The 24,989-nt window shown below is 35.3% G+C and overlaps 1 protein-coding gene across 1 annotated transcript in view; it reads right to left on the reverse strand.

Annotated features, from left to right (window-relative positions):
• Positions 1-8,519: 8,519 nt before the first annotated feature.
• LOC107657901 (ski oncogene-like) overlaps positions 8,520-24,989 on the reverse strand; it is a 79,416-nt gene continuing 62,946 nt past the window's right edge. The window contains exons 2-7 of the mRNA XM_016446197.1: positions 16,796-16,915; positions 16,129-16,244; positions 15,082-15,365; positions 13,790-14,118; positions 12,821-13,051; positions 8,520-11,557 (exon numbers count right to left, since the gene is read on the reverse strand). Coding sequence (XP_016301683.1) covers positions 11,363-11,557; positions 12,821-13,051; positions 13,790-14,118; positions 15,082-15,365; positions 16,129-16,244; positions 16,796-16,915 — 1,275 coding nt within the window. The 3' untranslated portion in view covers positions 8,520-11,362. The remainder of the gene's footprint in view (positions 11,558-12,820; positions 13,052-13,789; positions 14,119-15,081; positions 15,366-16,128; positions 16,245-16,795; positions 16,916-24,989) is intronic.

Below are 24,989 nucleotides of genomic sequence, written 5' to 3' on the forward strand. Positions count from 1 at the left end.
TTCTAAATATTTTTTTTTTTTTTTTTTTTTTTTTTGAAGGGCTTGGCAAATATTGATAATATATTCAAATAAATGCTGTTATTTTGCACTTTCTGTTAACAAGTGAATCCTAAATAAAGTATCTTGGTTGATATAAAAATATTAAGCGAATATTAAGAGAAAAAATAATATAATAATAATATTTTATAATAAATTTATAAAATAAAGAAAAAAAAATTGTTTCTTGAGCACCAAATGAAGACTGGAGTATTGGCTGCTGAAAATTCAGCTTCGCCTTTACAGGAATAAATTACAATTTTAAATATATTAAAATAGAAAACATTTATTTTAAACTGTAATAATATTTTTCAATATTTGGTATTTTATTTTTTATTAAATAAATGCAGCCACAGTAAGATATTTTTTATTCAATAAATGCAGCCACAGTAAGATATTTCTTTAAAAAACTTAAAAATCCTACTGACACCAAACTTTTAAATGGTAATGTGACTAGTGTGACTAATTAGGTTTAATCAATTAATCAATCAACATATGTTATAATTTGATTAAAAGTCGAATGAAAGCCATTATATATTATATTATATTATATTATATTATATTATTATAACGCAAAGCGTTGCAACAAAAAAACACAGTGACAGTATTCACAAAATAAATAAATGTATTTTATCTGATGAATAATGAACGGCTGAAGGATAGTCTTATGATAGATGTGAAGGTGAAATGAAAGTGTCAGTCTGCGGGTTAATTAATGGGTAACTGTGTCACTGCATGTGTGACTATATGATGGGGGTTCATGACACCACTGATAACCTCTCTCATTGCCTCTAATGTGTGTGTGTGTGTGTGTGTGTGTGTGTGTGAGAGAGGCAGAGAAGAACCTCTTAATTTGTGGTTCCAGCTCACTTTGATACATTTTTTAATAGGTCTCTGCATCTCACCCAGTGAAACTGACTGATTCTCCCCTCAGTTCTTGTCCTTTCCAATTAATCCTCTTTTTATTTTTGGAGTGTTTCTCATCTCATCTCTCTGTCTCTCGCTCTTCATATTCCCTGTCGAGGGTGTGCAGCCCACGTTCACGTTTCTAACTCATAGAGTCTGTGCATCCCACACGTGGAGAGAAAAACTGAGATGGAGGAGAGATGAGCACAGCGTGTGGTACGTCTTATGTGACGCATGGAACGCCAGACAACAGGATTCCTTTTTCAAATCTGCGGGATGAATCTTTTGTATTTTCACGGCAGCTTGTATGCATTACTGATTAAAAACTGAGCAAAACACCACTAACCCTGAATAGATGTAAAAATATGCATGAATGTGGTTTGGTGTGGTGGTTTTGCATTTATTTGATAGAGATGAACTTGAGATACTTAAGATGCTCTGACCAAAGAAGTTATTTAAAGTCATAGTTCACACAAAAATGAAACTTTTGTCATTATTTATTCACCACCATGTCATTCCAAACTTATATGGCTTATCTCTAGACTGATTTAAAGGGATAGTTCACCCAAAAAAAAAAATTTCTGTCATCATTTACTCACCCTCAAGTTCTTATAAACCTATATGAGTTTCTTTCTTCCATTGAACGGAAAATAAGTTATTTTGAAGAATGTTGGTAACCAAACATTTTCTAGTCCCCGCTGACTTCGATTGTATGTTTTTCCATATGGAAGTCAGTGGCTACCAGCAGATGTTTGGTTTCCAACATTCTTCAAAATAATTTATTTTATGGAATCTTTCATTGGAAGAAAGAAACTCATACAGCTTTGGAACAAATGTGAACCAATGATGACAGAATTTTCATTTTTGGGTGAACTATCCCTTTAAGTCCACATAGTACAGTAAGCTATTTGTGTTTAATTCACTATAAAGGATTGAAATACAATACTGGTCCGTCTCATTGACCCTCATTGAGCAGGGCCTCACTGAAGGATCATCAGGATCAGTGACTTGAACTCTTCATGAATGAATCATTCAATCTGATTCGTGAACAGCTCAAACTGTTTAAATAATCGTATTTGTTCATTGATTCAGTTCTTTCAGTCATTGACTCACAGATGTTCTAACAATTAACAGCTTGAAGGGTAGGATTATCAGTAAACAAATGAATTTTTCATGAAATATCCTCTTTTGTGTCCCACAGAAAAATAACAGCTTTAGAATAACTTGAAAATGAGTAAATAATGGCAAAATGTTCATTCTTAAGTGAACGGTTACTTTAATTTGAGTCATATTAGAATAAATCTTTTGCTTCCTTTTGCAGTGCCTGTTAAATAAAGAGAGAAGCTCCCACACGCACACATACACAAATACAGACATACAGACACGCCACCCCCATCCCTGTCCGTCTGACGCCCACGAGGCCCCCCTGCTGTGTTTTCCTCCTGTGAGCCCGGCTCTTGGTTTCTGAAGCCAGTGGGAGGCTCTTTCATCTCCATCTCACCAGCGGGCAACGCAGTGCCAGCCTGGCATAATCGGCCTGGCGCTGACATTTTAGCATCTCTTTTAGCCGGTCTGTAATTCCTCTCCACCTGATGTCTCTCTGTCTCGCTCCATCTCACTCACTAAAAAGCTGGGTCACCAACCCTTTAGCAGGAAAAACAATAGAAACCTGCTAATTCAATCAGAGCTATGGCCTAGCGAATGTGCTCCAGATATATTGAGATGAGAGAGACGAGAGGTTCAAATCCGACCTGTGTCATGTCTGGAGACCTCCTAAAATACATAACTTCTATTACTGTTTATGCTCTATTGTTTCTAAAAATAAATAAATAAATGAAATGAAACAATGTAACATCAACATGCTTTAAGTGTAAAACCTACATATATTAAATAAATTCCTACATATATTAAATACATTTTTAAATAAAACTGATTATATATAATCACACACACACAATTTTATTTAAAAAAATGTCATTTGAATTTTTTTATTTTCAGGCAAGCGAATTATGTATTCATCCAAAAAGATTATAGATATATTTCATTCAAAAACACCTGAAAATTCAATATCAGAAACTTAAGAGTTATTTCAGAGTGCAGAGTGCATTTTGTACACCTTAGTAAGTATAGAAAAAAATCTTATTTTGCAATTTTAAATCATTATTTTTTACTGTACTTTTTGTTGTACTATCCTGCAATCTCACCAAGGTCAAACTCCAAGGTTTAACCCTGAGAAACTCATATTGCCTTGCAGCAGCTTCCACTTGTTTACATACAACTATTGCTTGACTTTGGAAACCGTCGTGACCGCTGTTTGTCTGTGTGTGGTGAAATCCAGCTCAACTTTTACACATCTCTCATTCTTAGATTCATTTAAAACCAACTTCCAAACCAGCGATCCTTTTAGAGTGCTTACTGGCTTGCTATCTTTATCCCGTGAAAGCTCTAAGCCCACAGTATGGCAGTATCTGTAACCCTACTACAGGCAGGTTCTCCCAACTAACACGTTCATACGCTCACAACCACAGTGGGAGTTTAATGGCTCCTAAACGTAGCCCAGAGAGGCCGCACCCTGCATACTATGGGATGCAACGGGAAAGAGAAATGACTGCTGAGGAATCACCAACTGTGGGAAACTATTTAATGTACTGTAAGTGATTTTTTCCCCTCATTTGGAATAAAATATCTCTTAATTAATATGTTCAAAAGAAAGGTAATCTGACTGCTCTGAATGTACAGTTTCTATAAAAATATATATTATATAAATAAAATAAAAATATAAATAAAAAACAAATATAATACAAATAAACTATATATATATATATATATATATAGGCTATGTGTGTGTGTGTGTGTGTGTAAAAATATTTTCCAATTGCTCTTTTTATTGTTACACCTTGACACTTGCCATTTATCAACATACATCAAAGACGACAAAAATATGTGCTGTTTTCTCACCAAAAATGTATTTAAATGAGATGCATCTGGAATTGCCTGTTTTTCAGTTATTTTGATTTATTCAAACCAATGAGGTTTTTTTAAATACACTGCCATGTTTAATTAATTCATGATAATTGAAAACTGATATGATTTTAATCTTTTCAATCTTTCAAGCAGTTTGTTTTTATTAAATGTATTAAGATAGATATATATATATATATACAGTGGGTACGGAAAGTATTCAGACCCGTAGACCTACTGCAAATCGATGCTTGATTTGGAATTTCATAATGGAATTGTAAACACAGGTATTCTCTATTTCCAATTAATTATTTATTTATGTTTTTGGACATAGAGATTACCTGTGTTTACAATTTCATTTAATGTATATGAAATAAATGAATAAGATAGATTAGTTCATAATATATGGCTATTTTTTTAAGCACCCATATTTTTACTTAATTGTATTTTGTGATAATAGAAAACTTAATTTGAAATTGTCAAACAGTTTTGTACACTGTAAGTATAGAACTTAGTATTTTGTGATCATAGAAAACTAACCTGAAATCGAACAGTTTTTATGACATTTATTTAATTATAAATATGAAGAAAAATGTGAAATTGTAGACCTACTGAAAAGTAGAAATAACCCTTTTTGACTTATAAACGCATTTGGAAAGAATTTTCATCTCTCCCTATAGAGACCAATCACAGCAGGAGGAACAGAAGCTGGTTGATGGGTGCTGTCTGTCCACGCTTGGTGCTTGTGATGGAACCACCAGAGAACACCTGGCTAAATTTCCGGCTGGCTAAATTATTAAAGTGGGCTGGCGAACAACAACTATTAAAGCATCAGTCTGTAGAGCAGCTGTGACCAGACCACCGCACACACAGGTATAATTCAAAGCTCAAACCCAATGCCACCCACAACACAATGCTTTATATATGTAGGAGTGGCGAATATTTGGCAAAATAAGGCCTTTTGTACAGACCAGTTGAAACAATTATTAATAAAAAATGGGCATGTAATTTTTAGGCTTTTAATCGGAATAGACAACAGATGTTAAGAGGCAAAGCTGTGTGTAAAACAAATACAGCGCACTACTTGTTTTCATATGTGGTTGTTTGTCATTCATCTTGAAGAGATAGATAGATAGATAGATAGATAGATAGATAGATAGATATGCAGCTGCTAGAATACCCGGGATGGTTGCTAGGGTGTTGCTATGCGGTTGCTAGCGTACCTGGGGTGGTTGCTAAGGTGTTGCTCTGCGGTTGCTAGGGTACCCAGGGCAGTTGCTAGGGTGTTGCTATGTGGTTGCTACGGTACCTGTCTTTTGGTCCAGGAACATCCAGACAGACAGAAGAAGAACCAATAATCCAACTTCATGTTTGTAGTCATTCCCCTGGGAGATTAAAAGAACTACATTTCCCATAACATCACGGAGTCTTCATCAGAATCGAGTCTGTCAGGCCAGACAAGCAGTCACACACAGGGTCAACTGGAATTGACTGATGCTCATCCCTCGAGGGCCGCTGATTCAATAATGCCATCACTGTTCAATGACACATTCAAAACGGAGCACTTCTCGCAACTGTCCGACAGCACAGTAGTTCACTCCAACAAGAAACATCCATCTGGTCATGGTGTTTTACTGCGTAAAAAGAGTTTAATTACAATTTAAGACAAACCGTATTAGCTAACTTACATAAACCAAATTAAACGTTACTAATTATTTTTATTATAATTATTTTTTAAACTTTTTAAAATTATTTTTTAAGTTGTAAATTGAAAATAATTGAAGTATGTTTTACAAGAAAATACTATTACAGTTTTTCTACTTAAAAATGTCTTGTTTAATTCAATGTGTTCTATACAATTTCTGAATTGTTTGTGAAATTTCTGAGTGAAAATTGTTTCTACACCATTTTGTTTTCAGTTTACTGTTTTTGTTCTTCTAGTAATAATTATTGTGTGTCTGTTTTATGGCCATAAATTATTTTAGCTTAATTAAAAATGTTAATTTTCTGCAATATTTTACAACTATTTTCATGGAAAATGATTTCATTATATTAAACATATTAATGATTAATTAATTATTAATGATATATTAACTAATTGGTCACATTTTATGTGTGTTACATTTGAATAGGAATACAAAAATAATAATAATAATAAAAAACTTTATTATTACACAGTGAAAAGATATTTTTCAAAGTTGTAAATTAAATATTTTTGGAGCATTTTTTTTTTACAAGAAAATACTATTTCAGTTTTTCTACTTCAAAATTTCACATTTAGGTCAGTGTGTTAACATTTCTTGCAATCGTTTGTGAAATTTACTAGCAATTTCTGATTGGAAATTGCTTTACAGCATTTTTTTAGTGTATCACCATCATCATCATCATCATTATTGATGACGATCAATCAAAATGTTTTTCTTAAAAGGATTTTCTGCAATATTTTCATTCAAAATCATTTCATATTAAACATATTAATGATTAATTATGCATAAGTATGTATAATTAGCATATTTTGAACATTCGAATATGAAAAGTCTGGATAAAAAAAAGTTTTAGTGATTTTTTTTTACATTTAGAGAAAAGGAAAGGAATTTTCTATTTCTCTATTCAGCTGTAGTAGCTCATCTTAAAGGTAGACAATGTACTATAAAGGTGCTTCCTGAATTATTAATCAGCAAGCTTCATAGAGCTGATTCATTGGCTTATGTGAGCCACAGTTGACTTACAGTCAATGACAAGAGCGCTACCTTAGATCTTCATTTCACCTGTAAAGCAGGAGCAACAAGACAGAAGAAGAAAAAATGGGAACAGGTAAACAAATTTTCTTTGAAGGATCAAAACATTGCGTGCAGCAGAAAGAATGTTTCTCCTGAATTTATAACATTCAATTAAGGTATGTCTAGAGACACTTGTAAGTGAAGGTGCAGTGAAAAGGTTAGTTATTTCAAAGGAAAAGAAATAAAGATGCTGTTCCACCGAGACTTAAATAACAAACAGAACAAAAGATTTCTGGACAAACAACTTTATTTTTGATTATGGGTCTATACACTGTACATCCTGACACTGCAGTATATAAGCCGAACTACTTTCAACTCTAATCTCATAGAGCTCTCTATCTTACATTATAGTCCATGTGAGGGGGAAAGGGGACGTCTAAGAGGGAGAAATTGGCCAGATCCAAGTGTATAAGCGGCATCAGTAGAAGAAGAAAGCATACATTAATCTCTTACATAAAAATAATTTCAAGAGTTGCAAAGTTTATAGTATATTGTTATAGCAGCAGTGAAGGGCTAAGATATATCGGCATGAAAAAAGGAGAACAGATTGTTAAAATAAGAATCTGAATGTCTGATTCAACCAGAACTGATGTGTGTGATATTTAGCTGAACGTAACAAAACATTGATAACAGAAAAAAGCATTTACCATAACGATTTTACTGAACATACTATTATTCTTTGTAGCACAAAAAAAGGGAAAAAAGCAGAATAAAGGACTGAATATGCTTGCATTGGGAATACAACCTTTGAAATAATAGTTTTGAAAACATTTTATTTTTTTGTTTTTAAAAACAACATAAAATGTAACAACTATTATGTGTTTTTTTTCTCATTCTGAAAAAAAGAGAAAGAAACAATATACATTTATGGTACAATTTTTGTAAAATGAAAAGAAAACAGCTATATACATTGGTGAATTTGTACTTTCATCATCAGACTGGCTAATCCTGCTCATTTATCAGTGATGTTATGTCGTTATTGCTATTTTAGATCTTTTTTTGTTAGCAAAGAAATGGCTCTTTTAGAAATAAATCCACATTTTTAGTATTATATTGGGAGCAAAGGAGCCTCTGTGATCAATTTCTCCCCTTTTCATAGAAAACCGCAAACAAAGTAAACTACACGTATCAATTTGCGTGTAAAAACAACTACAAAACCTCATCGGAAAGATTTTTTTTTTTTAAAAGGAGAACAGATTGTTAAAATAAGAATCTGAATGTCTGATTCAACCAGAACTGATGTGTGTGATATTTAGCTGAACGTAACCAAACATTGATAACAGAAAAAAGCATTTACCATAACGATTTTACTGAACATACTATTATTCTTTGTAGCACAAAAAAAGGGAAAAAAGCAGAATAAAGGACTGAATATGCTTGCATTGGGAATACAACCTTTGAAATAATAGTTTTGAAAACATTTTATTTTTTTGTTTTTAAAAACAACATAAAATGTAACAACTATTATGTGTTTTTTTTCTCATTCTGAAAAAAAGAGAAAGAAACAATATACATTTATGGTACAATTTTTGTAAAATGAAAAGAAAACAGCTATATACATTGGTGAATTTGTACTTTCATCATCAGACTGGCTAATCCTGCTCATTTATCAGTGATGTTATGTCGTTATTGCTATTTTAGATCTTTTTTTGTTAGCAAAGAAATGGCTCTTTTAGAAATAAATCCACATTTTTAGTATTATATTGGGAGCAAAGGAGCCTCTGTGATCAATTTCTCCCCTTTTCATAGAAAACCGCAAACAAAGTAAACTACACGTATCAATTTGCGTGTAAAAACAACTACAAAACCTCATCGGAAAGATTTTTTTTTTTTTCATTTTTTTGGTCTGTAAAAACGCACAGCCTCTTGCTACTGTTAAGACACTGAGCTTTCTTTAGACCACCGTTTAGTATCTTCCCCGTAGCCTGCAATCTACAGGTCAGGGCAATGTTTCATATCGTTTCAAAGGCTCTTTTTACATCTATAGCAAAAGTAACCTCTTAAATATATTTTTTATTCCTTAAAAACTGAGAAAGAAAAGAGTTTATTTATTCCGACGTACATTTAAAAGCTATCTTACTATAAGATTTAAATTGTTCTTTACCAGTGGCAATTGGAGCATTAAACTCTGCTATGCATTTTTCTTTTATTTAATTATTCATCGATTTTTGAAGAAGAAGAAAAAAACAACAACAAAGGAATACTGACAAACTGGCATTAAAACCTATCAAATAAGCTGCGGCTTGCTCTTAAGCAATGATAGTCAAGCTCATTCTGGCAAAATGGGGCAAGCCAAAGAGGCTACCCCAAATGACAGTGCAAATGGGACGTCCCGCTCTCACCGTCTGACCGCTGTCTGAAGCAGTTCAATGCACCTTACAGTCAGCCACCGTGGAAACGGGCTCGATAATTGTTCCTCTTCTGGAACCCCAAGGGCCCAAAGACAGGCACTTGAGGGTCTCCAGCATTGCATATGCACATAAGGTTTGTATTTAGCCCAAGAGTAGTGCCGTTAATGTTGCTTTAAGATTGTTAAGAGCTGAAATTTATTGTTAAGAGGGTTTTGTTTTCCTTTGTAGTTAAAAACAAGATTAAAATTGCTTTATATTGCATAACACAATAAAAAAACGTACATATACAGTTTTAATGCCCAATAATGAATATATGAATGGCAGACAATCTTTTTCTTTTAAATTCCATGCATATGAAAAAAATTACATAAGCTTGCTATTGAAAGAAGGAACATAAGCAATAAAATATTCACACAATCTGAAAAAACATCTGTTATAACAACAACAACAACAAAATGAAAAGAGCCAAAACGTAACATACATTCTGATTGCATTGTACCCAATGTATATAAATCACTTATAAAATATATGTATTTTCAACAAAACCTATCTCAGCTAAGTGTGTGAGCATTTAAAGATGCATTTATTAAACCATCTAAACTTTCTTTCGTTCGTTTATCCATCCTCGTCTCGTTTTGTACACCGTAATACGCTCTTGCTCACAGCCGAGAGGAGCACCTGCATTGATATTTGGACTCCCTTTTACCAATGCATGACAATTTGTGTGTCCTATTCATTCTGAACGGTTTTAAATTGGATTCGGAACCGTTCAAAACCTGTGGGAATCCAGGACAGTAACAATAACACTTTAGCAACGATTATAATCATATATCGATAACTATGATAAATGTTGAATTAAAGTCAGATTGAGGGAACGGCTGCGTGCGCCGTCCACATTTCAGCAAGCAAGCATGTAGAACCTTTTTTTTTTTTTTTTATTCTTGCGGTTTTATTTACAATAGTTTGTCTTAAACATGATTACATTGAATTTATTAGAACTGCATATAATTAACAAAATGTTTATTTCAATTTTATACTTCGGAATACTAAAAACTTTCTGAGATAAATGTGTGGGAGAGTGTGGGAGCGTAATGCATTTAGACAGTATTTTGTAATGACAAAGTGCGATTCATTATTGTAAAGTAAAAAAACAAAAAACAAAGCGAAAAGAAAAAAAAGAAACATTTTCATATTTACATATTATAATTTACTTAAAACGAACAATTTGTGGTTCTTGATCACATGACACCTCCTGCCCTAGAAGCTGTATTTTTTATGCTTTTAGTTTATTCCCAAAAATGGCCGCCCACGTTTGTGAGCCGGGCCGGTTGTCAGCACCTCAGCCCACGGAGAAGCTGTACACGTGTGTGATGAGAAGAAAACCCAAACCCTCACAGAGAGCAGGAGCCACAAACCTCCGATTCCACACTGACCACGATCTTAAGATCCGCCGACAGGTTTTGACCCTCGAACGCACTCGTGGCGTATCACACGACAGCTTGTGAGGGGAGCATTTGTTTGCCATTAAAAGAAAGTGCTCTGGCTTGATCATAACACTTACTTGAATACAAATATCTCTCCCGTTCAACAGGGCTGAGCTTCTCCACCTCTAGCTCTCCAAAGCCCTTCAACGCTCTCCTGACCAGTATCTCTTTACCATTGTTAAAGATACAAGTGTGTGTAACCATTTGTCTCCATGGCTTCTTTTAACCAGCATGACATGTATGTACATGTAAAAGGGGGGAAATTTGAGGCTCTGATAAGTCGCTGGAAGTTTTTTTTTATCTCATCCACGCTCACTAACAAGTCTCTTAAATAGCTTATTACAAAGTGATTTGCATCTTAGTTCCTCAAAACGAAAGAGAGAGGAAAAAGGAAACAGGAATTTCTGATGGGATGATGATGAGTCTTCGATAACAACGCGGGGCGGACAGCATGCTTAAAAATTGCTGGGTAAAATTTTGCGTCATTATCACCAATTTGTTTGTCATAGAAAAGTCTTCATTTCAAAATGTATTCAGTTTCAGGCACAGTTAGCTTTTGTGCTATTGGCTTCTTCCTTTCCGATTGAACTTTAGCTTTTTTCTTCTTCCCTTTTTTTTTTTACATCTTGTTGGAGGCGAGGTGCATTTCAGTGTTCTCGAAGTAAAACTTTTTCGAAAATGTGTCTGAAGTCCATCAAAAAACGTTCAGGATACCTCTGGGTTTGCGCTGGCTAAGAGGCAGGTGGGCGGGGCTCACCCGCATGCTAGTTGACATGATTGGGCGGTTGATGCTGTCAATCAGGGCGGTGTTGATGTGGATTGGGTGGAGTCAAGAGATAGAGGATTAGTTGGAGTCTTTGGCGGGTGGGGGTGGTGCGTCTGTGCCGTTCTTGCTGGGGCTTTTGGGCCACAGCTGTTCCTGTAGCTCCTTGACCACTCTTTCCAGGTGCTCCCTTGCCTCCCGCTCTTGCATCAGATCGGCTCTCAGCTGCTCTCGGTCTGCCTCGGCATGTTGCAACTTTACTTGCAGGTCTTCAATCTGAAAATATACCATATAAAGATGATAAAAAAATTAATAAAGTGGCCACAAATTAGCAGCAAATCATGTAGTTTGACAAAATGCTACAGCGCTGTCTTTAGTTATACTGTATTCCACATGTAGCTTACACTGTATTTTAATATGTATTCCATCATTGAAAAGATTCATTTTAGTGAATTATAAAAAAAAAAATTTATTATATGTATATATATTTATAAAATGCTAATATATATATATATATATATAGAATACAAGTAATACAAAAATGTATAAATATATATCATTTAATTATATTTTAATTTAGCTTTTTTTTTTATTTAAGCATTAGTTTTAGTCATTTTATGTGCTTTTGACATTTTAATTATTATTTTTTTAAATATATAAAAATACATTTTTTTAGCTTTATTTTATTATTTCAGTTTTAGTAACCTTTGCACTTTTGCTTATATCTATTTTTTGTTAAAGTTTTTCATCTAATATTTACTTATATTTTAAGATTTATGTTAATTAACATTTTTAATAGATTTATTTTAGATGGTTATTGTAATAATTAGTTCCTTTGCAGAAGATCCTGCATTTTATTATTAGTTATATATATTTTAAAATGTATTATTATTCTTTTTTTTACATTTTTAAGTTTAATGCTGTCACCTTAACTAAGAACCTCTTTGTTTTTGTGCAACATTGTTCTACTTGTAAAAATAACTTATATTATCTGATATTGATAGTTTTAGATCTAAATAGCACCAATGTAGTAAAGTTCTGCTAGTAGCTTGTAGTGTAGCTAACAACTTTTTCAAAAAGTTAGCATGATTGTAGTTAAACACTGACATACAAATACACAAACACAGCCAGGCAAACATCTTAGTGATGTCTCTCTCTTGTTTAGTCTGAAACACACAACTCTGACAGGAAGTTACTCTGTTTCCTTCTGAGAAATGAAACGTATCTCATCAGACTTGCGAGGCCACACCCAGTCTGAGAGTTCATCTGAAAGTATGTGTGGGTGGGGTGTCATGTTACATCAATCCAAGCATTCCTTAGATTACTCTTCATTAAACAGACACTTGTTTGTCCTAAGCCACTTCTAGGACATTTATAGCACAGGGACAGTCACTCTGGGAACAATCTGTGGTTTAGTGTCTTGCTCAAAGGCATAATAGTTCTGAATCACACCTTTGAACCACGACTTTTCGGTTACTAGCCCAGATCTTTAAATGCTTATCTTGGTAACAGTGAATGTATGAATGTGTTTGAACTTACCTGTGCAGAGTACTTGGCTCGCAGACGGCCGGCCTCACAGCCCTTGTCACACACTCTTAGCTGTCTGGCCTGCTCCAGCTCTCTCTTCAGCCGTATGCGTGACTCGTTGGCCTCTCTCATTTTCCTCTCGCTTTCAGCACGCAGACGCTCAATTTCCTTGCGCAGGCTCCTCTTCGCCTCGGTTGCTTCACGGAGCTTCTCCTTCTTAGCAACACGGAGAAACTCAAGCTCCTGTGGAAGGCATGGGAATAAACTGATAATTACTCTCTCTGTTAATAGATGTGATATATTATATAAATATATATATATATATATATTTCCCACTGACTTAATTTACTGCAATAATTTATGTAAGAATGTTTTGTTTACAAAATGGTCTGTTTCTTTTACATATAGGAGTGTCTCATAAAAAAAAACTGGTATGTTTTAGCCATACTTGAATGGCAAGTTGGTCTGAATTTTTCAAGAATTGTGTTGCATTACATAGCTGAAAAGAAGTTGCACCCTTTTAATTTAATTTACGTTTAATATTTCATTTATGGGTGAAAAAAGTAACATAATTATAATAATTAAATAACATATAATCATAATTATATTTATAAAAGTATGGTCCCAATGCTGTTGATAAAAAATAATAATTAATATATATTATAATAAAGTAATAAAAGTAATGAATATATTATAATAAAGAACTTATAAATTATTATATATAAACAGAATATTTTTGAAAATTCTATATAGTTAATATATGGCTTTATAAATATATTCAGTAAAGGTTCAACATCACATGTATGATTCGTCATCGCAAAGATGAAATGAAACCTCCAGTGTGCTGTTGTGTAAACCCATTCTTACATTAATTGTTAATTAAATTCAACGATTTACGTAAGAATGGATTTATAAAAGTTTTTTTTTTTTTTTTAACTCATGTTTCATGAATCATGTGTTTGGGTCTGTGTGTGTGTGTACCTGCTGGAGGCTCCGTTTGGCCTGTAAGGCGGATCCCAGCTTCTCTTCCTGTTTTACCCTCATCTTCACTATTTCATGTAGAAACTTTTCCTTTGACTCTTTTGAGTCCAGGCCATTGTCAAGTGCCTGCCTTAGCGTCTCCAGCTCCGACTCCAGGTTCGTCATGGCATGTCCCTCCCCTCCGGACACCAGGGGACTCTCAGGGGGCCCGCTGGCTGGCATCAAAACTGCTGGTAAGGTGGCTCCGGGGCCGGAGGGAGAGTTCAAGTCCTTAGCAGAGCTCGAGGATGTAAAAGATGGGGAGGAGAGTGAGGAAAGCGATGAGGTGACTGAAAAAAAAAAACAAGATAGAGAAGAGACATAATTAAGTGGTGGATCAGACTACGTGGGCTTCACTGGTTCATATGTCAGCCAGTTTTATCAAGCAGCTGTCAAACACACAAGATGTGCTTTAAAATGAACCGTAAAGGATGAGGAACGAAAGAACCCTCATTGATTTTCTGCCGCATTCACACAAGAGCTGTTACCGTTCTAATCCACCTCTCTCCAGAGCGCTCAAGGTTGACTGAATATGAACTGTGTGCAAATGAAGTGTGAACGAAATCTTAATGTATTTAAACGAGCACTTTTGTTTCACAACGCAGCGACAAAATCGAGGGTCGCAGTTAAAACACTATTAACCCAAATTGCTCTTCAAATATGTTAAAGGAATGTAGCATTCCTACATAACAATGTAACACATACAATGTTAAGACTTGTGGTTTTACTGTCTAAACAGTGTGTATTTTGCGCCATAGAATTCAATTATGATTGCATTACTGTAAAACTATTTCTGATCATTTTCCAAAGTCTAAATTATTTTCTGTGATACTACACATTGCGTTTATTTGTATAAATTATGTACTGTTATTTATATAAAAACAGTTTTAAATGAGGTAATTTATTCCTGTGGATTTTCTCCACCTGGTCTTTAGTGTCACATGATCCTTCAGAAATCATTCTAATATGCTGATTTGGTGCTCAAGAAACATTTCTTCTTATTATGATTAATCTTGAAAAAAAGTTGTGCTTCATTTGAAATAGACATGTAAAAATCACTTTTGATCTTTTCAGTGCAGTCTTGCTAAATAAAAGTAACAATTGTATCAACTGTCACCATTGATCAAAGGTAGGTATCACAGCATGAAAGTCTATCCTAATTTTCTGCTGTCAATAAAGCTTAACATGCTTTGAACCTGGAACATTCCTTTAATGAGGTGGAGTGACAGTGAAAAGGTGCGTCATGTACTCACATTCCTCACGGCTCTCCACTTCCACCTCCACCTCCACGTCCGAGTCTCGCTCCTCCTGAGAGGGCGGCAGGGGCTTGCTGGCAGTGGCCGAGGGGCAGGGCTGTGGGCTGGGGTGGGTCTCACCCGTCAGCCTCCTCTTCTTCCCGCGGCTGGCACCTTCGTTTTCCGCCCCATGCGGGTGTGAACTGCTCGGGGCGGTAGGAGAGGCCTGCCCTCCTTTCTGGAGGGGTGTCAGAGCTACGTTGGGGGCCACGGCGCTCTCCAGGCTCTTGTAGTTGTAGAAGCTGCAGAAGAGGATATGGAGTGAGTGAGCAGACCACGTACAGTGGGTACGGAAAGTATTCAGACCCCCTTAAATTTTTCACTCTTTGTTATATTGCAGCCATTTGCTAAAGATGCTAATTTTTAGTAACAGTTCACAAATGATGCACTACTGGCTGCTGCTTGTGTAACGGCATTACCTAACATCACCTTAAAGAGTACGGGTGATTTAGTAATGAATAATCCCAACCAAATGGCAGGTTGACAGGAAAAAGCATCTCTGCAACCCACAAACGAAGGGTGGGGAGAGAACAACGACTGTTGCGAGCGGTTTCTGGGCTCGACGCATGACTCACCCAAACCCCCTCTAGTTATGATGGTAAAGTTAAAACCACATATATCTAAACAAACAATGGCCAACGGGCTTGCATCATGTTCCTCTGTAGAGAAGATCCAAACCTTATGCTGATTTGCTTTAGAGAAACCGCAGCCGAGCATGACTAACATGCTGGTTTCACACTAATGAACATATGCACACCCTTTCTTAAGGTTACTTTTACAATCTTTGTGCACTAGATCATCTTTTTAATAAAATGATGATTGCACAATGAAATGATGGTGATGTAGATTTGACTTCTAACTGCAGGTTGTGGTATATTATCAGAAAATGACCATCATTTAAATTATGTTAAATAAATAACTATTATATGCTAATATGATGTGAGTATTGACCAATCAGAATCAAGTATTTCAGAGTGCCATATAATATTTATTCTTATTGTTTACCTGTCACGTAACATGCTAGCAGGCCTGCCACCTCCCTCCTTATCACCAACAGAGATGTTTGGAGACCATGGCCTGAAGGCAGACGGTCTCTGTCTGGGCTGGATGCAGTTGAGCCCCTGCAGCAAGACAGAGAGATGTTAAAAGATGCCTATTGTGTTACATGTAAGTTTTTCACAGTTGAGAACACAATCATAATGCATTTGAACATGAACACAGAGAACAGAGACCATCTGCACAGAGAGCATGAAAAATATATATATTTTTTTGCTTGCTGAAAGTCTCTTGAATTTAACATTTAAAAGTGAGAGAGACAGATAAAACAAGCTTGAAGAATGACCAGCAGTACAAGTACACCGAGGTCACTGTGTCTGCTTGAAATCGGAGAACTCTGCGAGCCTATTTGCAGGCTCTCTTCGTTTTAGGAGAATTGATTTTTTTCAAAAGAACATCCTCAGTTATTTTGGGTTGAGATCTTGTTTCAGAAGAATCTGATTCTCTGTGGCAAGAAAACAGTTGCTTGGCTCCAAATATCTTCTTAGGAATGGCCAAGTTTCGTAAACAGACTTGTACAATATTAATACACAGATAAATATATAATTATCTGAACTCTGTACTTTCACACAACTAATCACATGTATCCACCGGCAAAAAAAAAAAGCTTAGTAACCTTATTGGCTGATGCAGAGAGGGATCGTAGCCAATCAGGTTGCTTGTCTTTGTCTCTTGAGGGCAACTGTGCTGGAAAGTCATCGTGTTTGGACTTCTTGGCAGGAATGGGATCAGACGCCTAGAGAGGGAAGAAAAGAAAGCCAAAAAGAGAGAGAAACGATGAGCATTGCTCAATATGAAGAAAAATTAAGTCATCATCATTCTGATTTGCTACATTTCACGCATTTGCGTTCGATTCAGTGCACATCGTACCATCTATGTCATGCGTTCAGATGCCCTCGGTAAACTACAGTACAGTAATAGCTGGATTGATGCAAGCAGTCGGTTACATTAAATGAGAGCCACGCTAGAGGGTGTCTATCACTTCAGACAGAGCTGTGAACTGCAGGAGACAGGTGCAAAGGGAACGTATCTGAGGACTAAAACTGTGAGCGTTAAATTTAGTACGTGTGTTGACACTATGTGAGACTGCGTGTGTGTATGCCGGAAGGAAAAGGTCGGATGTATTGTTCAGATGCTTAATACGTTTACCGAACCATCTGCTATTATGTTGCCATGTGAATACGCGAGTGCAAATGTACGTCAAGGCAGTATTTGTTTAGTTCTGTCACTAATGACCTCACTCCTGCTGAATTCCTCACTGACTGCAGTATAATCCCTAAAATACTCTGACCTTCCTTTTCTACACTCTCATTTACTCCAGAAAACCTGCAGTGTGCGCCACCCACACATTTCTCGCTTATTATCACAAACCGCAGACGTTTAAATGCTAAAATAATGCACAATGACTGGACAAGCGGTATCAGCCTCCGGCTGTAAATCTGCGCCAACTTTGCAAGAGCTATTTTCGAGCAGGGCTTCTCGTGGGAATGTGAGAGAAACCCAGCTGACAAACTGCAGCGTCCCGGCCTAGTGCCCTAACTGGCCCGGCAGCAGGGGCTTCTGGGTAAGATGCTTCCAACTGGGTTGCACGGTGTGTCTGGAAGGTCTGACACAGTTAGCCAATCATACGCTGAGAGAGCTTCATGTTAAAGTCTCTTTTTTTCCAGTCAGAGATGCAAAATGTTTTGTTTTTGAATAAACACAGTGGGGGAGTCAATTACTTTCAGAGTGAAAAGAGGGTCATTCACGCAAAAGAACACGCTGATGGGCCGGTGCTGTTTGCATACATGAATGATTGCATCACGTATGACCTCATTCGGCAGGCAGATCTGCTTGGGCGTGGTGAATTTCCAGCAGCAGAGCATGATTATATGACCCCGAAAACAGTCACTTTCCACGTGCCTGTGTTTATTCGTGGATTAGACCTCTGACATAATGGCACCAAATCTGGGAGATCTTCCCTGATCTGGGCTAGGTTTTGGCAAAAAACTCATACTAGAAAAAGAGGGAGAATGAGATCTGGATAGAAAAGCATAAGAGCCACTAGACCCAATTTGCATTAGTCAAAGGATGGAATATTTAACTTATTTAGACTATATATAAAACTATTATTAACTTTTTGTAGAATATAACTATAACTTAACTTTTTATACACACACTTATATAAAATAAAAAATATATACATTATAAAATTATTTATTAGCTCACTTGTAGTAAAACAGTTCAGTTTATCTCTCTCTCTCTCTCTATATATATATATTAGTTCTGTCAAACGATTAATCGCGATTAATCGCATCCAAAATAAAAGTTTGTTTACATAATATATGTGTGTATACTGTGTATATTTATTATGTATAAATAAATGCAAACGCATGCATATATTTAAGAAAAATATGTTATGTTTATATATTAAATGTATTTATATATAATATAAAATATAAGAATATGAATGAATATATAAATGTATAAACATGTAAATAACACACACACACACACACACACACACACTGTTTACTGTAGTGCAAAAAAAGGATTTTAAATGCAATATACATTTGTCAATGAATAGACAAACAAGTGAATTTAGGCATCACAACATTATATATTTGTAATATATATATATTTGTAATCAATGCACTTGCAGTATTCTAGACTCTAGTGAGCATCCTTATAAGAACATGCTAACTGCAGACAGTCAGATGACCATAGTCAGGCCACACTACAGGAGAGAGGAAATGACCTATAAATAACATCCTTGTAGCTGTTTTTTGCTATCCCTTAGTCTGGGTCTTCCAGTTGGACCCTTCGAGGTCCCTATATAACACATCAGCCCACACCAGAACTCTGACATTGACTGGACAGCCTGTTAGGTTACATCACTCAGATAAATATATCAGTATATAAAGACTATATAAAGATAAAGCCAGACAGACAAAATATAGAGAAGCCAAGATTCGGATTTAATATCGGATTACTACCTGACAGTCACTAAAGTGAGCAGTTGAAGAAGAGCTGCATTTGAGACATGGCCCGAGGAAAGACAGAGATCTTTAAATAATACTTCTATTTCTATCTTCTACTTTGTATTTTAGAGTCTCTGTCTATCAGTCTGTCATTTCCACAGTCATTGCGTCCTCTTTCTTTCACCTGATGGGCAGCAAAGGGGCCCCGTTTTAATAATACCCTTTTTAACTGGTCCCCAGCTTCCATTCTCACATCAAACAATGTGCTTACGGGTACGAAAATGGCACCAACCCATGCAGTATCTTAGTGTGTGTGTGTGTGTGTGTGTGTGTTGTGTGACAGAAAGGATGCTGTAGACAGACATCCAAAGCACTGTGAGACATGCAGACAGGAAATCACACCTTTTGATAAGAAGCAGGACGCAGCAGCATGCGAGAGACATACTTAGATGCGAGCTCAGCTCTGAAAAATGCACAAATACATGATCTCTTTTTGTCTTTCTGAGGAATCTCACACCTTGCTTTCGTCATAGTAATTCTGGCACTAGAGGACAGTGCATATATGTCTTCAAATTGACTAAATAAGACACATGCACAGTAAAAACAGGAGTACACAGGATGGACAAGTTTCTGCAAAGCGGTTTAAAACTGCAGGTGTCTGAGGAAGGGCGGGGTGCCAAACACACACACACACACACACACACACATTCTGCCTTGCACGTTGGTGTGAGAATGGAAGAAAGGTTTTTGCTAGAAGGTTTTTTGTTGCCTGCTTGAGGGATGACAAAGGAAATATATTTCAAAGGGCTGAACACCCACACGAACGTTCACTTCTTGCCACATTACACACAATTAACCTACTAAACAAGCTAATGGAGTTGCTAAATCGTCTCTCCTGTCTCGTTGTCCTCATAATGCCACCCCTCCCAGTCTAGTCCTGTGTTTCCTGTGGCACAGATTGCAGGATTTCCCTCCTAAACAAGCAATTGCGTTCCAAACAAACATGACTGACAGAAACTTCCCCATGTGACGCTGGCATCTTCCTAGGGTCTGTCTGTGTTACTGCTTAAATAAAGCAATAAGCCAAAACGAATGAAAGTGGTTTTACCACAGGTAAGGCACAATGTGAAGCCTAAGATTTTTTTATATTAATATCAATTATAATATGTATGTATTTATATTTAAAATAATATTAACATCAATGAATAATAATAGTTTGTTTTTATTATTAATTTTTAGACACTGTGTGAAGCCTAAGAAAAATAGGAACGTTGATGTTAATGTTTTCATAGGCTTCTCATTGTGTCTAAAATTAGTAATAAAATAATATTATTAAAAATGAATTTTAATTAATTTATATTAATAATAATATTAGTATTAACATTCGAAACAAACAACTGAACTATTCAAGTAATTTACAAAAAATTATTTAAATAATAAATATAATTGTAAGTTTAATAAAAATAACTTTGGTTAATATTAATAATTATATTTTATTAATCATTTTAGACACTGTGTGAAGCCTAAGAAAAATATAAAATATTAATATTTAGATTAATATTAATATTTTACCTCATGGTGTGTCTAAAAATAAATAAAATATGTATTAATAATTAATAATATTAATATTAGCATTAATATTTAAAACAAACAACTGAACTTTTCCAATAATATAGTTCTTTATAAAAAATACACATTTTACAATTTCATTTATTAAATTTTACATTTATTTAATTTTATCAACATAAAATGTTTTAACGTTAGATTAGATGATTAGATTCGTAAATACATGCTTTGGAATTTTTCGAGCTTTCAAAACAAATTGAAACCTAGTTGTGACTACCACGGCGTGGCTTGTTCCCGTCTGTGAAGTTCTCCACAGACTGGTTTGATTGATGAATGTTGCTATTTAACTGTGAGACAGGCTGAGAATATGAGACAGGTTTTTTTAGAAGCTCGTGTGACAAGCTTGTATATCCACGCAAGTGTGAACGCCAAAACAGCAAACCAGTTTTTTGTCAATGTGTGCAAGCGATACTCCACCCTCTCTCTGACCTGAACATGGCCTCCCCCTTGAGCTGAGCTGCAGGCCTCAGCCGGAAGGGAGGAGCTTCCTGTAAAACTAGCAGAGCGCAGCTCTCCCTCTCTCCCTCCGTCTCTTGCAGTCTTCAAACGGGTTGTCATATTTCTCACCAGGCAGTGACCACAGAAACCTTAACCGTACAGGTGTCAGACTAAACATGATCTACATGGTCCACAATGTTGCATTTGAGAGCGTTTTGTCCATACGTTGAGATAATCAAAAGTGAAATCTCTCATTTAACTTCAATTAGAAAGACTGACAATTCTAGGTATGAACTTTCTTTGCAACAGGCATCTCAAAGACGTATGCAAAAGCATTTGGGCTTCACAGATGCTGTCGCGTGGGAATAATTCTTCCCAAAGGAATACGGTTCGATTGGTGGTAAACACGTGTTGTTCTCTGAGAAATCTGGCTTTTGGGGAGGTAGAGGTTTAAAGTGAAACTGTGAAACTAGTGGTTTTCTCTGTCATGCGTTCGCTCTCTGGGAGAGTACCCAGCTCATTAGGAACGTTGTGTCTGTACACCACACTGCTAGACAAAACACCTCCCTAACTATGCCAGCAAACACATACAGATGTTCACAGCGTTTTTCTCTTTCCCAGACTATCAGATGTTTGTGACACTCTTGCGTTTAATCGTGTTTGTTTACCTGTAGATTCAATCTACAGAGCATTCACACAGAATACGGTTTCAAATAGGTTCATCATTCAAACTTTTTTTTTTTGGGCAAACATTTGTTGTTGTTGCTTATATCATACTGTATATCAGTGTTGCTATTGTTAACAAAAACGAAAATGAAAATTAGAAAGTTTAAGCTGAAGTACTAAAATGAACCAAAAACTAAAATAAAAATTAATAAAAAAAATATATAAAAATGACAAAAATTTAGGGCTGCACAATTAATCGAATTTCTAATCGCGATTACAATTACGGATGCCACAATTACGTAATCATTCAAAGCGGCAATTAATCGTTCAAAGTCCACTAATGTTATTCTGCGTGCTTAAGATGTTTTTTTTCTTTCTACAGGTTATCTTAAGGGATTTTTCCATTGTTTTAATTTTAGTTTTAGTATAACATTATAATACCATTCATATTTTTACTTTTTTATCATTTAAAGAAGAAACCAATCCAAAGTATATTTGACATTTGAGGCTTAATACTATAGAAAAGCACTAAAAAGTGTTTTTAGCTTGTTTATTTTCATATAAAAATACTGCATGCAGTTGCATCAAACAATGGTATAAACATCATTCAATGTAAATTGTGATAATCGTAATTAATCGCAATTACAATTTCAAGGGAATAATCGACAATTATGATTATTGTCATAATTGTGCAGCCCTACAAAAATGTAATTACTAAAATGAAAAACTTGGCTGAAAAGTTGGCTGAAATAAGTTCAAGCTGAAGTACTAAAATTACTAAAAGCTAAAATAAAAATTAAAGCTATACAGAAATGTAATAAAATAATAATATAAAAAAGGCAAAAACAAAATGACTAAAATTTGAACTAAAGTAAAAAACAGATCATTTAAAACCATATAAATACCAGATCATTTATAACCATACATAGATAACTCAAAACCATATAAAATAAAAGCTAATTCAAAATATTAAGTATTATAATAGTATATAAATAACACTAACATACATACAAGACATGTTTTTGTTTTGCATGCAAGAAATGTTAAATGATATATATGAACTAATACAATTCATTCATGGGTTAATTTTTAATACAAATATTATATATATATATATATATATATATATACACACATTATTGAATTATTATTATCATTTATAATAAATTATTATTTAATTAATTTTTTGACACTGCATTCAAAGTCCATTCAAACATCTGAATGGTCAATGGGCACAATACAGAACGACACATCACGTCTGGGCTATTTTTAGGACTCAGATTGCATGGTGGGTAGAAATATTTCGCTGTACATTGTCGGACAAAGGTCTCGGCAGAGGACTCAGGCCTGCCATTAGTGCTTATGGTGTGTGTTTTGAGGTTGTGCTTCCAGGAAGAGTCCAGTGACTCCAGACATAAAGCCGCACAACACTCACAAGTGCACCACAATAAGGCAAAGCAACTAAAAAAGGACCATCACCTGCAATCGCACATGCACGGTCCAGCACAGACTTCATTTCCAGACTCAAAACCACAGAGCAGCACACAAACGCCGCCGCACACACGAAACCACATCAAAAGTGAGGCGTTCTGTGCAGCTGCTTGCTTGCATATTCAACTAGAAACACACACACACATAAACCTGGTGTTTTCTAAACTTGGTCACACCAGAGAGGAGGGATAGGGTTCCACTTCCTCTTCAAATTTGCTTTGGCAACAGCTTGTGTGGGAACGCAGTAGACCCTGTTCCCTTCGGACACACAGGGGGCAAATCCGTAGTACAGGAAAGACGGTACATGTCCTGCTTTTTCACGGCGGTCATTGTCACACACCTCACTGTAGTAAAAAACCCATTTAATGTTCCAATCTGCAAAACAACCTTTATTCAAAATTAGAAGCTGTGAATTTAACCAACAATGTACGGCAATAGACAGAGAGGGAGATATATATAGATAAAGAACGACAGAGAGAGAGCGAGAGAGAGAGCAGGAGAGCCCTCGGGTGCATGCAGACGTGGGGAGGAAAGAGAAGAATCCAGAGAGAAGCATAAATCTATGACTCATTTACTCTCAAAGTTAAAAGCATCTAAGAGCAGGATAATCTCATTTCAATGTTTTTCAAAAGTTGTTGAAATTGCTGAGGCTGGACCCTAATGGACACTTATTGATCTATGAGTGTGTGTATGTTGCTTTCTTCTACCATGTCTTACCTCATGTCTACTAACAGCCAGATCTCTACTCTCTTGTTAGAAGCAGCTTTTTTTTTTTGATTGATAGCCAATAACCAATATAATAACCAATATCAAAAATCTAAAAGGTTTTGTCTGTTGTTGTTTTTTATTCATGATACATCAAATATACATCAAGAATTGTATATTAAATAATTCGTAATCTTTTTTATAAATAAATATTTTATACATAATATATATACATATTTTTATTAATATTTTCTAGATTTTCTTTTCTTTTCTTTTTTTTACCAACAGCGCTAATTATTTTATTATGGATAAACAAAATTATTACAAATACATTGATGGCTTTATCTGGGGATAATAATTTGAAGCATTATATTATATTATATTATATTATATTATATTATATTATATTAATCATTCAAAATATATTATATATAATATTCAAATATAATAATATTTAAATATTATACAATTCAAATATTAAAATAAAACAATAAAAATAAAATAAAATAAAATTCGAAAAATGTGCCCTGGACAAATCACACTTATACTACTAATAATAATACTTAAAAAAAATATTGACAATACTGATTTTTGTCACTGATTACAAAATTTCCGAGTGCGAGACAGTGGTGAACTTGCTTTCCAGCTTTGCAGATGGCAGTAGTTTCTAGCAAAGTTCAAACGCAGTGACAGTTTAAACCCCCTCAGGAGAGAAGCCTCTTTCAGCCAGGACTCGTTTTTCCCTTCTGCCTTCTTTTCGCGCTCTCTTTTTAATGACTGCCTTTCAGCGCTGTCAAAGGAGCCGTCATCGTGAGTGTGCTCATACAAATATTCAGAGAACCTCACCGAAAAATTCCTGCGTGTATGACCTCATAAAGTCAACCATAGTGAGACAGAAAGAGTCGGAGAGAGAGATTTCTCTCA

This window comes from Sinocyclocheilus anshuiensis, unplaced genomic scaffold (assembly GCF_001515605.1).
Source record: "Sinocyclocheilus anshuiensis isolate Anshui unplaced genomic scaffold, SAMN03320099.WGS_v1.1 scaffold107, whole genome shotgun sequence".
Taxonomy (NCBI): domain Eukaryota; kingdom Metazoa; phylum Chordata; class Actinopteri; order Cypriniformes; family Cyprinidae; genus Sinocyclocheilus; species Sinocyclocheilus anshuiensis.